Source organism: Chrysemys picta, chromosome 17 (assembly GCF_011386835.1).
Source record: "Chrysemys picta bellii isolate R12L10 chromosome 17, ASM1138683v2, whole genome shotgun sequence".
NCBI classification, from domain to species: Eukaryota; Metazoa; Chordata; order Testudines; family Emydidae; genus Chrysemys; species Chrysemys picta.
The window spans coordinates 22,172,319-22,186,875 of NC_088807.1; the positions used below are offsets into that span (position 1 = coordinate 22,172,319).

At 59.4% G+C, this 14,557-nt stretch overlaps 1 protein-coding gene across 1 annotated transcript; it reads right to left on the minus strand.

Moving 5' to 3' along the window:
* Positions 1-2,021: 2,021 nt before the first annotated feature.
* Positions 2,022-14,327, minus strand: LOC122173306 (osteoclast-associated immunoglobulin-like receptor). Its single transcript, XM_065571545.1, has 8 exons — positions 14,237-14,327; positions 13,911-13,946; positions 13,132-13,245; positions 10,999-11,289; positions 8,160-8,468; positions 4,033-4,155; positions 2,702-2,739; positions 2,022-2,404 (listed from the first exon to the last, which is right to left on the minus strand). The coding sequence occupies exons 1-8, from the start codon at positions 14,265-14,267 to the stop codon at positions 2,309-2,311; spliced, it is 1,038 nt and encodes a 345-aa protein (XP_065427617.1). The 5' UTR covers positions 14,268-14,327; the 3' UTR covers positions 2,022-2,308.
* Positions 14,328-14,557: the final 230 nt, after the last annotated feature.

Genomic DNA, 14,557 nt, shown 5'->3' on the forward strand with positions numbered 1-14,557 from the left:
CTCGAGGCCAAATCCACCATGGTCAGAGTAAAGCCATGCAAAGCAATCCACACCACCTCCTGCAGCTGCCCAGCCCCCCACCATCACCTCCCAGCCCCACATGGGAGCTGCCCAGTCCGGGGACCAGCTGGGAATGGGATAATCTCAGGTGTCAAGAGGTTTCCAGGCAGCCCTGACCTTTTCCAACAGGCCCGTCTAGCCTCTCTGGAGCCGCAGCTCAGAGCAGAGGAGGGCTCCCCCACACACACAGTGCCCCCCACAGAGCGACCCTCTCCCATGGAGAGATTCCTTCCCGACCTGGCAGAGATTCCTTCCTGACCTGGCAGGGCCCAGCACTCGCCCTGGAGCATGAGGGTGGAGGGACCTGGCCAACCTCCTTCTCAGGTAGTGTCGCTGTAGATGCTGTTCGTAGCCAAGTAGCGTGAGACAGAGACTGAACAGAGGGGTGGGAGGTTGTGGTTTCTGGCCCCCGTAATCGGACAGGGGAGGGATAAATTTAGATCCTAAGTTGCTAAAGCAGCAGACGAAAAATCCGTGAAAAGGGGAAGTGTGTCCAGAGCCGGCGCTCGCTTCCTGTTTCTGCTACTGCCAGTGAAACTCACCGAAAACCTGACTCCACAGCGGTGACCCTGTTATATACTCTGGTTTTGGGACAGAAGTGGGCTCTAGTGGTTAGAGCAGGAGGGTCCCCCCCCGCCATAGACGCCAACTTCTACTGTTGCTGTTGGGTGCTCGACCCCTGTCTGCCCATGGCCCCACCCCAACTCCACCCCTCCCCCTCCCGCCCCCATTCCAACCCCTTCCCCAAAGTCTCCACCCCAACTCCGCCCCCTCTCTGCCCCTATTCTGACTCCTTCCCCAAAGCCCCGCCTCATCCCCACCTCCTCCCCTGAGTGCGCCATGTTCCAGCTCCTCACCGCTCCCTCCCGGAGCATGCTACAGCTGTCCATGTGTATGTGACAAATTTGCCTCCTTGCAGTTAAGTAGAATAATTTTATTTCAGCACCCACTAATTTTTCCCTGTGGGTGCTCCAGCCCCTGAGCACCCACAGAGTCGGCACCTATCATAAATATAAAGGGAAGTGTAACAACCTTTACGTATGCAGTAACATCACATCCCTCTTGGCCAGGAGTACAGAATCACTTACCTCTAAGGGGTTAATCAGTTCAATTAACCTAGTTGGCAGCTGACCAGAAGGACCAATGGGGAAAGAAGATACTTTCAAATCAGGGAGGGGGGGGAGGCTTTGTTTGTTCTCTTGTGTGTGTTCGCTCTTGAGAGAAAGAGTGGGACCAAGCAGGTAACCCAGCTCCTACTGAAATGCTACATCTAAAATTACAGAAATTGTCAGTAATAACAAGGAAATGCGTTAGATTATCTTTTGTTTTAGCTTGTGAATTTTCCCTATGCCAAGAGGGAGGTTTATTCCTGTTTTGTACTTTGAAGTTGAGCCTAGAGGGGAAATCCTCTGTGTTTTAAATTTTTTTATTACTCTCTAAAATTACCTTCCATCCTGATTTTACAGAGGTGCTTCTTTTATTTATTTTTATAATAAAGTTCTTCTTTTAAGAACCTGATTGGTTTTTAGTGTCCTAAAAACCCAAGGATCTGGTCTGTGCTCACTTTGTTAACCTATCGGTTGGCATATTATTCTCAAGCCACCCCAGGAAAGGGGGTGAAGGGATTTGGGGGGATATTTTGGGGGGGGGGGGGGACAGGGCTCCAAGTGACCCCTCCCTGAATGTCTGTTTAAATCACTTGGTGGTGGCAGCAATACCATCCAAGGACAAGAAAAGGTATTTGTGCCTTGGGTAAGTTTTTAACCTAAGATGGTGGAATATAAGTTTAGGGGGTCTTTCATGTGGGTCCCCACATCTGTACCCCAGAGTTCAGAGTGGGGAGAGAACCCTGACAGGGCCTATGCACCCCACCCCTCCCCACAACAATCCCATCTCCCCCAGGTGTGACACACTCTCCTGGCGCTAGGACACGGGGGCTGGGGGCTGTCCAGGGGGGCTGATTTGTGGTTCTGTGTTTATTACAAATCTGGAGGTAAACAGGATGCAAAATAACATCAAAGCTGCCTTAATGCGTCCCCTCCCCTTCCCAGTGCTGAGCCCCCCCCCATCCCCCACACATGTGTCTGGGTGGGACAGCGGGACGCAGCTTGATGGGACGGGGTTTCAGCATGGGGAGGGCAGCGTCCCCCATATATCTTCCCTAGAAGAAGAGTTCTCTGGGGCTGGTGCTGCAGTGGCATGAGTCTGTTGCCCCCTCGGGCTGGTGCTCCATGGCTGCGGGGGACTCTCACTGCGGGCCCCCCCGGCTCATGTCGATCATGTCATACACGCTGGGTTGCAGCGTCTGGCGGTCCAGCTCTGCGTAGATGCCGGGGTCAGGCTCCTTGGGGAGAGAGTCACTTGTATGTGTGTGTGTGTGCCTGAGTACGCATGCACCAAACATCCCCCCCACACACACACACACAGAGCAGGGCCCATCCCCTCCAGCAGGGAGCGACAGGGACACACACACACACCCTGAAATCCCATCCGGCGATCCCATAAGCCCATCCCAGCAGCCCGACTCCCACCATAAACCACAGAGTGTGCCAGGAAAGGTGAGGGGGCTATGAGGGGGCTGCTGGGCCCATGCAGGTCAGGGTTTGGGGTCAGGCCTCATGGGGGAACAGGGGACACTTACCAGGGTCTGCAGCTCTTTCCCTTCGTCGATGGAGGCGTCTGCAGAACAGAGACACCTGCTGAGCTGCACCCCCGGCCGGCCCAGAGCAGAACCCCACACCCAGCTCTGACCCCTCTGTCCAGCCAGGGGGCTCAGAGCCCGGCACAGCCACCCCTCCCGCTCCCCACAGCATGGGCCAGGGTCATTAGCTCTGAGTTACAGAGAGGAAAACAGATGCACAAAGATGGCGGCAGAATCTAGGGGGTTACGGTGGGGCAGGAAGGGGGCTCAGAGCCAGGACTCCTGGGTTCTCACCCCGGCTCTGGGAAGGAATGGGGTCTAGTGGTTAGAGCAGGGGGCTGGGGGCCAGGAGTGGATGGGGATTCCCCACAGGTCACTGACTGGCAAGATCTGATGGAGAAGTGAAGGGGCGGGACACAAAAGTCCCAGGCCTTGAGGGGAGCATGGGGTGCCCACAGAGGCAGACACTGAACTAGAGGGGGAGGGGAGCCCCCAAAAGCCCTTCCCTTCCCCAGCTGTCTTGCCCTACCCCAGTACCCCTTGTGTGTGTTAGTCACAGATGGGGTCTTCCTGAGCCAGGGTTTTCAACACCCCAAAATGGCTGGCATTAAAAGAGAGAAAATCCCTTTGTAAATGTCATAGCCCCCCCCTCCCGTAGGGAGATTCCACAACACACACAGAGAGCCCCGCATTGTGCCTCATACTGAACCCTGTTCCCTAACCACCACCCCCCGCCACAAACACTAGACCCCACTTCCCTCCCAGACCAAGGAACAATCCAGGAGTCCTGGCTCCCAGCCCCCCTGATCTAACCATTAGATCCCACTCGCCTCCCTGAGCTGGGGAGAGAACCCAGAAGTCCTGTGTCCTGGGGCAGGTAGATCGGGGGTGGGGAGCGGAGCTGGGGTCTCACCTGCTCTGTCTCGGGGCTGGTCCTTTCCCCACAGAGACACAAAGTAGAATCGTCCATGAGTCGACCCAGATCCCGTGTACCAGCCCTGCCCCTCAGCCCTACAGGGGAGTCCCCCCCCCACTGCTCTGCCAGGAGGAGCCCCACCCCCTCCAGCTGCTGAGCCTGGATACCTTAGAGACAGGTCCCTGCCCCCTGTAGCACAGCGCCCCCTGCTGAGCCCCCACCCTCTGCAGCACAGCGCCCCCTAGTGCTGCCCAGGGGCTTTGGGGCCAGCTCTCACTGGCAGGGGAGAGCGCCCCCTGCTGGGCCCCTGACCCACCCTCAGGTTTCCTGGCCTGTCTCCCATCTAAACCCTGACCTCTTCCCAGCCCGGCTTAGCAGCGGGTTTAACCCTTCCCTCGCTGGGCGGGGAACTTACTTCCTCGGGTTCTTCTGTAGCAGACAAAGGCCAGGAGGAGGAGGAGGAGGCCGACGGCTGCTGCGCTCACCCCGGCGATGATGTTGTGGGTCAGATCCGGTGCTGCGCTTGGTTCTGATCCCCCTGGGAAGCAGCACCAGGCAGTGAGCGGCTGGTTCATTACCTGCTGCCCCAGCCCCTCCCCCTCGAGGACCAGGGACCCACAGCAGAACATTCTATGGGGCTAGTGAGGGAGCAGGAGCAGAGGGGATTCTGGGTAATAGTGGTCAGGGGGTTCATTCCCAATGGCAGAGGGCTGTACTGGGGTGGGGAAGGGTGTGGGGGGGGATGTACCTCAGGCCCCATGCTTGTGAAGCCAGCTGGGCCCAGATCCTACAGCAAACCCCCACTCAGGTCCTACCCCGTCCTGGGAATTTCTCAGCAGCTTCAGCTCACTTCTGCATAGGAATCATATGGGTGGGGGGATGGCAGTGGAGGGGGCTTCTGGCCGGGGAGGGCACTTTGAGATCATTGGGAGAACCATGCCCTGCTGAAGTAATCAGCAGAGGAAGACGTAACGGTGCTGTCATCACAGCAGCCATCATTAGGTTCCAGAGTCAACGACATGTCACTCTGAATCAGTAGGTTCAAGTGTTAACATCATGTATATCTGGACGGAGAGGTTCCAGGGGGTGATGAAGTGGGGGATTTTCTTGTTTTTTCCTTGGTTTTCCAATGGTTTGCATGCAGAAGGAGTGGGACTCAGTTTCTCTGGGTGTTACTGGTTTAACGAGGTGAGAGGAGAGAGAGTTTATTGTTACAGAGGACCGGAGAGGGAACTTGGGACTCCAGCCAATGCCCTGGAGGATGGATACCCACCCCAGCGACTGGTGAGCTGACAACCCAGGGCCTGCCGGCTCTGGCCAGTGGGAGGACAATGGGCTGTAAAAAGAGGACCCCAGTGACTTAACCAGCTGGTTCCAGCCAGAAGGGGACAGAGGACAGAAGAGATGAGGGGAGGCCCAGGGGACCCTGTTCAACTGGAGAGAAGACAATGGACAGAGGTGGAGCTTGGGGCCGGGAATCTCAGATGCCAAGCTGGGAAGCAGGGGAGCTCCGGGACTGGAGAGGGGGAGCAGGCAGAGCCCACCTGGATGCAGGGAGACTGGGATGTGCTGGGCTGAGGGAGGCCAGGCCTGAGGCCCTGAGAGTTTCCTGTGCTGTGTTCAACTCTCAATAAATCCTCCTGTTTTACACTGGCTGAGAGTCGCTCCGGGCTAGAGAACAGGGAGGCATTATTCCCTCTGGGAGTGGAGGCCCCGGGTGATCCAGAGCGAGTGGACTCCCTGAGGGGACCCACGGCAGAGACAGACGTGCTAAGCCTCAGAGAGGTGCGGCTCCAGGAGGTGGAGGGGCTTAACCCCGGGAGAGAGTGGACCCCCAAGAAGGGCTGTCTCACTGAAAGGGGCACCCCCCATGGACCGCACGGGGCCAAGAGTGGGCACTATCTGTGAGTCGGTGACAAGGGGTTCCTCACAGGGACTGTGGGGAGATGAGAGAGCACAGGCCTGTGAGTCCGTGACCACTGGGGAACAGTGTGGAGATGGCCTATAACCATCTCCTGAAGAAGGACATTGTAGAGCTGTGCAGAGAGACGGCTGCGCGTTGGAAAGCTCACCAAAGCACAGCTGATTGCTCAGTTAGAAGAGGACGATCGCTCTAAGCCGGTTCCTGACCCAGCTGGAGCTACGAGAGATGCTGGGAGCAGCCGGGCGACCCCTAGACCCATGTCCCTGACCAGCAGGGGGTCTCCACCCGGCTCCCCGTGGATGGATCTGAGATGGATGGAATTGGAGCGGAGATTGAAGGAGTCAGAGGACCAGGACAGACAGGGAAGGCAGGAGGCAGAACAGCAGGAGATGAACTGGCGATGGCGGAGCTGAGAGGCAGAGGGACCCGTCCAGGGGTGAGCGGGGATGGACCCTGGGGTGCCAATGCCGCAGGGAACCTCGACACTAAATTGCTGCCGCAGGTTAAGGACGGGGGAGATAGAGGTGCCTGTCTCACAGCCTCTGGGAAGGCTGGCAATTGGAACCAGGCTGACCCTGCGGAAAGGGTCCAGCGTCTAGCCCCCTTTCTGGGTCCCAAGGCCATAGAGCTGTTTAGCCAGATGGGTGGGGTGTCAGACTGCCTCCCTCTCCGGACCCCCAGTGGGCGTGGAAGGTGGTGGCCAGTGGGGAGAAATTCCTGGGGTGGCGAGATCCTGGGACAGAGAGACCTGTTGTCAGGCCCCAGCTCGTGTAGCAATATTCATTATTAGGATTCAGAGTTAACAGTGTCACATGGAATTGGTAGGTTACAGAGTTTACACGGTGTCTATCTGGGTTGGTAGGTTCCAGGGTTGACACCCCGCTGGGCAGCAACCCTGTGAAGGGGGAGCCCTGCTTCTGAGCCGTTCCCCCAGGATGTCTGCAGACTCAGGCAGACAGACGGGATTATTATCCCGTCTCTCCGTCCCCGGCCCTGTTCTCCTAGGGGGATACGCAACAAGCTGTGCCCCACACATGTGGCTTTGTGGTGCCGGTGGGCAGCACAGAACCCTGGTTTGTGGGGCGCTCCTGGTTTAGGGGAAGCTCTCCTGGCCCCTACCCCAACCAAGCCAATCTGGCATCTGTCTAGTGACACTCCACCCCACCTACAGGCCAGTGGCATTTTATCTCCATCAGCTGGGGAAGGAGAAATCAGTTCAGTGGGGAATGATCACAAGTGAATCAGAGTTGGCTGGTGTAGCAGGAACTGCTGGGTAGGGTCACACTGGGAACTATTGCTGAGCTCGCCTGGACAGTAACTGCCATTGGCTGAATTCAACCCACTTCATGGCAACAATTTACATTTCTGGAGCACTAGGATCTGGCGTTAGAACATCCAAGGCACTAGGCCAGAACCCACCGCTCTACGGTCCCTTCGCGGCTTCTCTGTCCTTAGGCTGGTTTGTTGTGTCTTGAGCCATCCCCTTGCGCCGTCTCTGTTTGCTGCTCTGAGTTCCAGCTCAGATACCTGCAGCTATTTCTCCAGGCGATGGGTCGGCTTCTCAATCGAACAACTGTCCCTCCGCTGCTTTATCTAGAGTCCCTTTGCTCTCTGGCTATTTTTCCCTTCCTCTTGCTGCGCCTGGAGGTGCTGGGCGGACGTTTTGTCCGTACTATTTGCTTTACTTTCGCTACAGCTCACTTCCTCCTCATTTCGTCAGTCTGTTTCTCTTTGCTCACAGTTCATTTCCATCACGTTTCATTCATACTTTACTTCTCCTGCGGTTTTCTAACAATTTCTCAGGTAACTTAGAGACTCCTTTTTTCTTTGTGTTTCACTGCCCGGTTCTTCCTGTAACTTTCCCCCTCATGCCTCTGTCTGTCCTCTGTCTGCCTCCTCCTGTTCCTGCCATCTCTGTCCCTTCTCAACAGGACTTTCTCCCTGCCAGCTCTGTGCCTGGCCCCTTCGATGACACAACTTGGCCACCGGGTCCCTTTCCACTGGCTCCCGCTCGCTGGGTCCCTGCATTGCTGGTGCCGGTTGTTACCTCGCTGGCGGCTGGTGTCTCTCCCGGCGCTGGGCAGCCTCCCTCCAAACTCTACCAGCCATTTCCACCAGGAGCACGGGGGGCGGAGGGCGGAACTGCTGCCTGCTGCCCCCGCTGTTTTCTTTCTCTCCCCAGCACAAAAAAATCCCGCCCCAGGCTCGAGCTCCCCCCACTTCCACTGCCCGGGAATCCTTGGGCCTGGAGCCTCCAGCAGCTGCTGCTGCCCCTTGCTGGGGAACCCACCAGTGATTCTGTCCCTGCCCCCCAGCCGGGCGTCCCCTCTGCTGGGCCCAGGGCTCAGGGCAGAGTCTGGCTCTGAGCGCCCCATTGGTGCAGAGACCCCCTGATCAAAGGTGTGCACAGGAATAAAAATGTGGCCACTTTTGGAGAGACACTTTGTGTGCCCCCCGCAGCCAGAGGAGCTGGCTCTGCTCCCCGGACGAGTTCTGTGCTCCAGCCCCATTGATTCAGGCAGCCCTGCACCTGCTTGCCCCCCTTGCACATGCCCCTGCCCCTGAGAGTCTGGCTGGGTGTGGGGCTGGGAGTGGGGATACTGAGCCGGGCAACTCACCTGCTACCACCAGCTCCACGGGGTCACTGGGATGTGACCAGATGAGCGGGTTCCAATGGCTGTAATAATAGCAGCCATAGCTCCCTGCGTCTCTCCAGCTCACGTTGCGAATGAGAAAGTCAGCCAGGTCCCAACGAGGCTCCACGTCCTGCAGCATGTTCGGGTTTCCATCTTTGTACAGAAGGAACCTCATGTTCTGGTACCAATGCCAATGCCAATGCCAACCCCAACACTGGACGGTCACGGCTCCCCCCAGGGGGACCACCCCACTGGGGCTCAGCAAGATGGAGGGTTTGGGGTAGCTGAGCTCTGCAGTGAGAAGAGACAGGCCGTGAGACAGACCCCGGCACAGTCACTGCGTCCCGTCCTTACCACACGGTCCCAGAGACGGGGCCCCTGGGGGAAAACCCAGCCAGAGGAACCTCTCCGAGATCCCAGAGATTCCTGGGAGCTACGCCCGAAACTGCCTGAAATCCAGAGCACCCCTCTGTACCCTGTACCTGTCTATCTACCTAAATGGGCCCAGAATTTCCCCACAATAGCAGGACCATTCTCCCGCTTACATTAGGAGCGGGGTCAGTGGCAGCCCTGCCCGTCCATCCGGAGAGTGAAACGGACCGGTTCCTCCCCCAAAGCCGGGCTGGGAGTCAGGACGCCTGGATTCTATCCCTGGCTCTGGGAGGGGAGTGGGGTCTAGTGGTTAGATTGGGAGGGGGCTCAGAGTCAGAGGTGCTGGGTGCTGCACAGACACCGTGAGAAAAGGCCCCCGCCCTAAAGCCAAGTCCTGACGATCTAACCAGCCACAAGGTGCAGGAGGGACGATTATCCCCCATTCACACAAGAGGAAATGGAGGCACAGGCAGGTTAAGTGACACCCCAAGGAGTGTCCCACCTGCCCAGAGACCCCCATGACAGTCTGGCTGGGTGTGGGGCTGGGAGTGGGGACGCCGAGCCAGGCCCCTCACCTACAATAATGTCCTACTACAGGAATGGCTGCATTGTGCATCAGGGCCCAGGGAACCTGACTGCAGGGGCCTCAGTGAACCGGCCAGAGAGGGGGCTCAGCAGGGGAGGGGAGGGTTACCATACGTCTGGATTTTCCCAGACATGTCCGGCTTTTTGGTCCTCAAATCCCCGTCCAGGGGGAACTGCCAAAAAGCCGACACGTCCGGGAAAATACTCCCAGCTTTGTTTTGCCGGCATCCCTGCCCCACTCCCCTGCTTACCTTAGAGCGGCTCCAACAGGCTGCGAGCTGCAGGCGGATTCCCCCGCGGCGGCTACTGCTCCCCCCAGACACCTCAGCTCTGTGTAGCTGAAGAGCCGAGCTGCCCGAGCGCTACCGGCTTCACGGTTTGCCGGGCAGCCCCCAGACCTCCAGACCCTGCGCCCCCTGGGTCGGGACAGTTCCCCAGCGCAGCCGGAGTACGGGAGGGGAAGTGCCCGGCCGGGGGCGCAGGGTCTGGAGTTTGGGGGCTGCCCGGCAAACCATGAAGCCGGTAGCACTCGGGCAGCTGTTTCGCGTGGCTGGGAGAGAGGAGGGGGAATGCAGGGCGCTCAGGGGAGGGGGCGGAGTTGGGGCGGGGACTTTGGGGAAGGGGCGGAGAAGGGGCGGAGTTGGGGCAGGGGCCAGGGCCCCGTGGACTTCCTCTTTTTTTAATGTTTAAATATGGTAACCCTAGGGGAGGGTGCCCAGGTGATGGAGCAACCCCGCACTCCCTGGGGGCAGGACCCAGGGCGAGGGGGTGGGGAGTGAAGAGGGTGCTAAGCCCCTGCCTGGAGTTTGCTGTGGAACCTGCAGATTTGGGGTGGGAACAGGCTGGATATTACTTTCCCCCCACAGTCCAGAGCTTAGCTGAGGGGCGGAGAGGCTTCCCCGTGCCAGTGCTGTGCGGGGCCAGGGCTGACGAGAGTGGGGGGAAGCCGGTACAAATTACTGGGGCCTGGTGGTCTGGAAGGGGGCCCGGGGCCTGGCTTTCCCGGCTTCCCCCACATCTCATCGGCCCTGTTTAGCTGGTCCACCCTTGCTGGGCAGCCTCCCTCCAAACTCTACCAGCCATTTCCACCAGGAGCACTGGGGGTGGGAGAGGAGCTGCTGGCTGCTGTCCCTCGCTGTTTTCTTTCTCACCCCACAACAAAAAATCCCGCCCCAGGCTCGAGCTCCCCCCACTTCCACTGCCCGGGAATCCTTGGGGGTCTCCCCACAGCTGTTGTTTCCAGGCTGCCTCTGAGCAGCCAACGTGTGCAGCTCCCACTGCTCTTGAACCCTACAGCCCCCTGCCCCGGTGAGCACCACACAGCCAGCCCTGGAATGCAGGCACAGGTGGGGGGGCAGGACTGGCTGGGCAGCCCCTGGGCCCCGACTCCTCTCTGCATCCCCAGAGCGGGGAAGGCTGGGGCAGCATCCCCCTGGGAAAGTCCCTTGCTCTGCAGCTCCCTCTGGGGCAGGGATCCCTCCTTCCTCTGCCTTGAACCTTCAGCAGCTGCTGCTGCCCCCTTGCTGGGGAACCCACCATTAATTCCGTCCCTGCCCCCTAGCCGGGCGTCCCCTCTGCTGGGCCCAGGGCTCCGGGCAGAGCCTGGCTCTGAGTGCCCCATTGGTGCAGAGACCCCCCTGATCAGGGGCATTAACAGGAATAAAAATGTGGTCGCTTTTGGAGAGACACTTTGTGTGCCCCCCGCAGCCAGAGGAGCTGGCTCTGCTCCCCCAGAGGAGTTCTGTGCTCCGGCCCCATTGATTCAGTCGGCCCTGCACCTGCTTCCCCCTTGCACATGCCCCTGCCCCTGAGAGTCTGGCTGGGGGTGGGGCTGGGGGTGGGGATACTGAGCCGGGCCTCTCACCTGCTACCACCAGCTCCACGGGGTCACTGGGATGTGACCAGATGAACGAGAACCAATAGTGGTGATAATAGCAGCTGTAGTTCCCTGCGTCTCTCCGGCTCACGTTGCGAATGAGAAACTCAGCCAGGTCCCCAGCAGGCTCCGCGTCCTGCAGTGTGGTCAGGTTCCCTTCTTTGTACAGAAGGAACCTCATGTTCCAACCCCAACCCCTACACCAGACAGTCACAGCTCCCCCCAGGGGGACCCCCCCGCTGGGGCTCAGCGAGATGGAGGGTTTGGGGTAGCTGAGCTCTGCAGTGAGAAGGAGACAGGCCGTGAGACAGACCCCGGCACAGTCACTGCGCCCCATCCTCACCGCACGGTCCCAGAGACGGGGCCCCTGGGGGAAAACCCAGCCAGAGGAACCTCTCCGAGATCCCAGAGATTCCTGGGAGCTATGCCCGAAACTGCCTGAAATCCAGAGCACCCCTCTGTACCCTATACCTGTCTATCTACCTAAATGGGCCCAGAATTTCTCCACAATAGCAGGACCATTCTCCCGCTGACACTAGGAGCGGGGTCAGTGGCAGCCCTGCCCGTCCATCCGGAGAGTGAAACGAACCGGTTCCTCCCCCAAAGCCGGGCTGGGAGTCAGGACTCCTGGGTTCTATCCCTGGCTGTGGGAGGGGAGTGGGGTCTAGTGGTTAGATTGGGAGGGGGCTCAGAGTCAGAGGTGCTGGGTGCTCCACAGACACAGTGAGAAAAGGCCCCCGCCCTAAAGCCAAGTCCTGACGATCTAACCTGCCACAAGGTGCAGGAGGGATGATTATCCCCCATTCGTACAAGGGGAAATGGAGGCACAGGCAGGTTAAGTGACACCCAAGGAGTGTTACACCTGCCCAGAGACCCCCATGACAGTCTGGTTGGGTGTGGGGCTGGGAGTGGGGACGCCGAGCCAGGCCTCTCACCTACAACTATGTCCTACTACAGGAACGGCTGCATTGTGCCCCAGGACCCAGGGAACCTGACTGCAGGGGCCTCAGTGACCCCGGCCAGAGAAGGAGCTCAGCAGCGGAGGGTGCCCAGGGGACAGAGCAGCCCCGTGCTCCCTGGGGGCAGGACCCAGGGAGAGGGGCTGGGGGGTGAAGAGGGTGCTAAGCCCCTGCCTGGGGTGGTGCTGTGGAACCTGCAGATTTGGGGTGGGAACAGGCTGGAAATCACTTTCCTCCCCCTTCACCCCCACCTGAGCTTAGCTGAGGGGCAGAGAGGCTTCCCCATGCCAGCGCTGTGCGGGGCTGTGGCCAGGGCCGACAAGGGGTGGGAAGCCGGTACAAATTACCCGGGCCTGGCAGTCCGGAGGGGGCCCGGGGCCCGGCTTCCCCCATCTCGTCGGCCCTGTTTAGCCGGTCCGCCCCTTGCTGGAGGACCTGAAAATTTTTTTCACCGGGGCTTGAACCCGCTCTTGGCGGCCCTAGCTGTGGCACACCCAGGGCTCGGCTCCTCCTGGCCAGTGCCCCAGGCCGGAGGGTCTTGGGCTTTCCCGGGTGGTGTCCCAGCCAGAGGCAGTGGGGGGAGGAAGGGAGGAGCCTGCCGGCCAGGTTGTGGGTGAGCTGAGCGCTCTGACCAGGGGCTGGGTCTCCCCACAGCGCTGGGTTGGGCTGCGCCCCGCTGGGGGGGATATGGAGGTGCAGCCGGGCTCCGGGGGAGGTGAAGGGGCAAAGCAGGGAGAGGACAGTGAGAGGGGGTGACATTAAGGGCCGATGGGTGGGCAGCAGAGGTGACACGTCACCGTCCGCTGCCTGGCACCTGCCTGCACCCACCAGCCACCGCAGCTTGTGCCGGGTGGAAACGGGATGGGGGGCAGGGCCCTGCTGGCCAATAGATGGCATGAAGTGACTCTATTGGCCGCTGTAGCTCCCTGCATCTCCCCGGTCTGTGGGGCCCCCGTGGTGGGGCTGTGCGTTGGGGGGAAGCTCTCCCAGGCCCTGTCCCCACCAAGCCAATCTGGCAACTGTCCAGTGACACCCCCCGGCATATGAAATGAGTCCGTGGGCAGTGTTCAGATGGGGCATTCAGTGTGGGGATCTGCCCCCATCCCACCCAGCCATCTGTTTGTGACTCCCCCCCGGGGGCGGCTCCTTGGGCTGTACAAACCTCTTTCTGGGAGAGTTGATGTCGAATGCCTGCCCCCAGCACTGGTAACTGGCTGTATGCTGCTTAGGAAGGTGGGAGCTGGCGTGGTTGTCATGTGAGGCAGGTCAGTTCCCCCTGCGGGAATAGAACCAGCGTCTGTTAAGGGCAGGGCCTGGGGGTGAGAAAGCTGGAGCCCTGGTGTCTGTGGTTAGTTATACAGGGACCCCCTCTCCCAGTCGGCCATGGTGGCTCTTCCCCTGGGGAGAGGACGGGACCCAGGGATTCGGGCCGGCTCAGCACCCCCGGGATCCCAGAACGGGGAGGATCGGCCCAGTGACACCCGCAGCAGGGGTTGCGCTGATGGACTAGCAGGGGAGCTGCCAGCTCCACACACTGCATCTTTGCCCCACCACCAGCCTTGCACACCCAATGCGTCATCTGTCATTGGACTCCGCCGCTCACCATTGGTGGGCAGACGGCTGGCGAGCAGGGATCCGGCCAGTACTGATGGGGGGAGACAAAACATACAGGACAATTTGCCTGTTTTTCAGAAAAAGTCAGGACAGCTGCAGGAGGGTTAAATATAGGACTGTCCCTTTAAAAACGGGATCAGGACTCACCCCCGACTGAACTGGAGGCAGGGTCAGGTTCTGATCTCAGCCCCCTGGGATCAATACAAGGAGGTTGAACTGATTTTGGGGGTAAAGGTTCAGGTCTCAGCTCCTCTTTTCCACTCCCCTTTTCCCCCTCCCCATCTGATTCCTGAACACGATAGTTTCCCCTGCTCCACAAATACTCACAACCTGACACCTCGCTCTGCCCGGCCAGCCAGCAGCCTGGAGAGGAGATGGGTCATTAGGGACCAGATCCCAGAGCAACTGGATCCTACACCCTGGTCTCAGATCCCCTCCGCGCCCCCCGGACACACGCCCTGGTCTCATATCCCCCCATGGACACACGCCCTGGTCTCATATCCCCCGCATGGACACATGCTCTGGTCTCAGATTCCCCCTCCTCCTCGCATGGACACATGTCTTGGCCTCACATCCCCCACCCCCATGGACACACACCCTGGTGTCAGATCCCCCCTCCATGGACACATGCCCTGGCTGTCTCAGAAACTCACTGAGGATGAGGACGACGAGAGCAGATGCCATGACGGGAACAGCAAGGGGCCCCTCAGGGCTGCCTCCAACACCCGGTGTCCAGCTCCACTGAGCCCTGAATGAGGAACTCAGCTGGTGGCTCCAGCTACAGGAAGTCGATGATCTCGCATCTCTTCCTGCGTCTATCATACATTGTCTCTAATGTGCAGGTGAAATCTACAGAGGTCAGAGTAAGCAGAGGGCTTTGCAAAACCCCCAAACCCCAGGGACTGTCAGCCTGGCCAAGCATCATGCAGCTCCCAGCTTGTGTGTGTCTCTGTGGAGAGGGGGGACAGGTCACC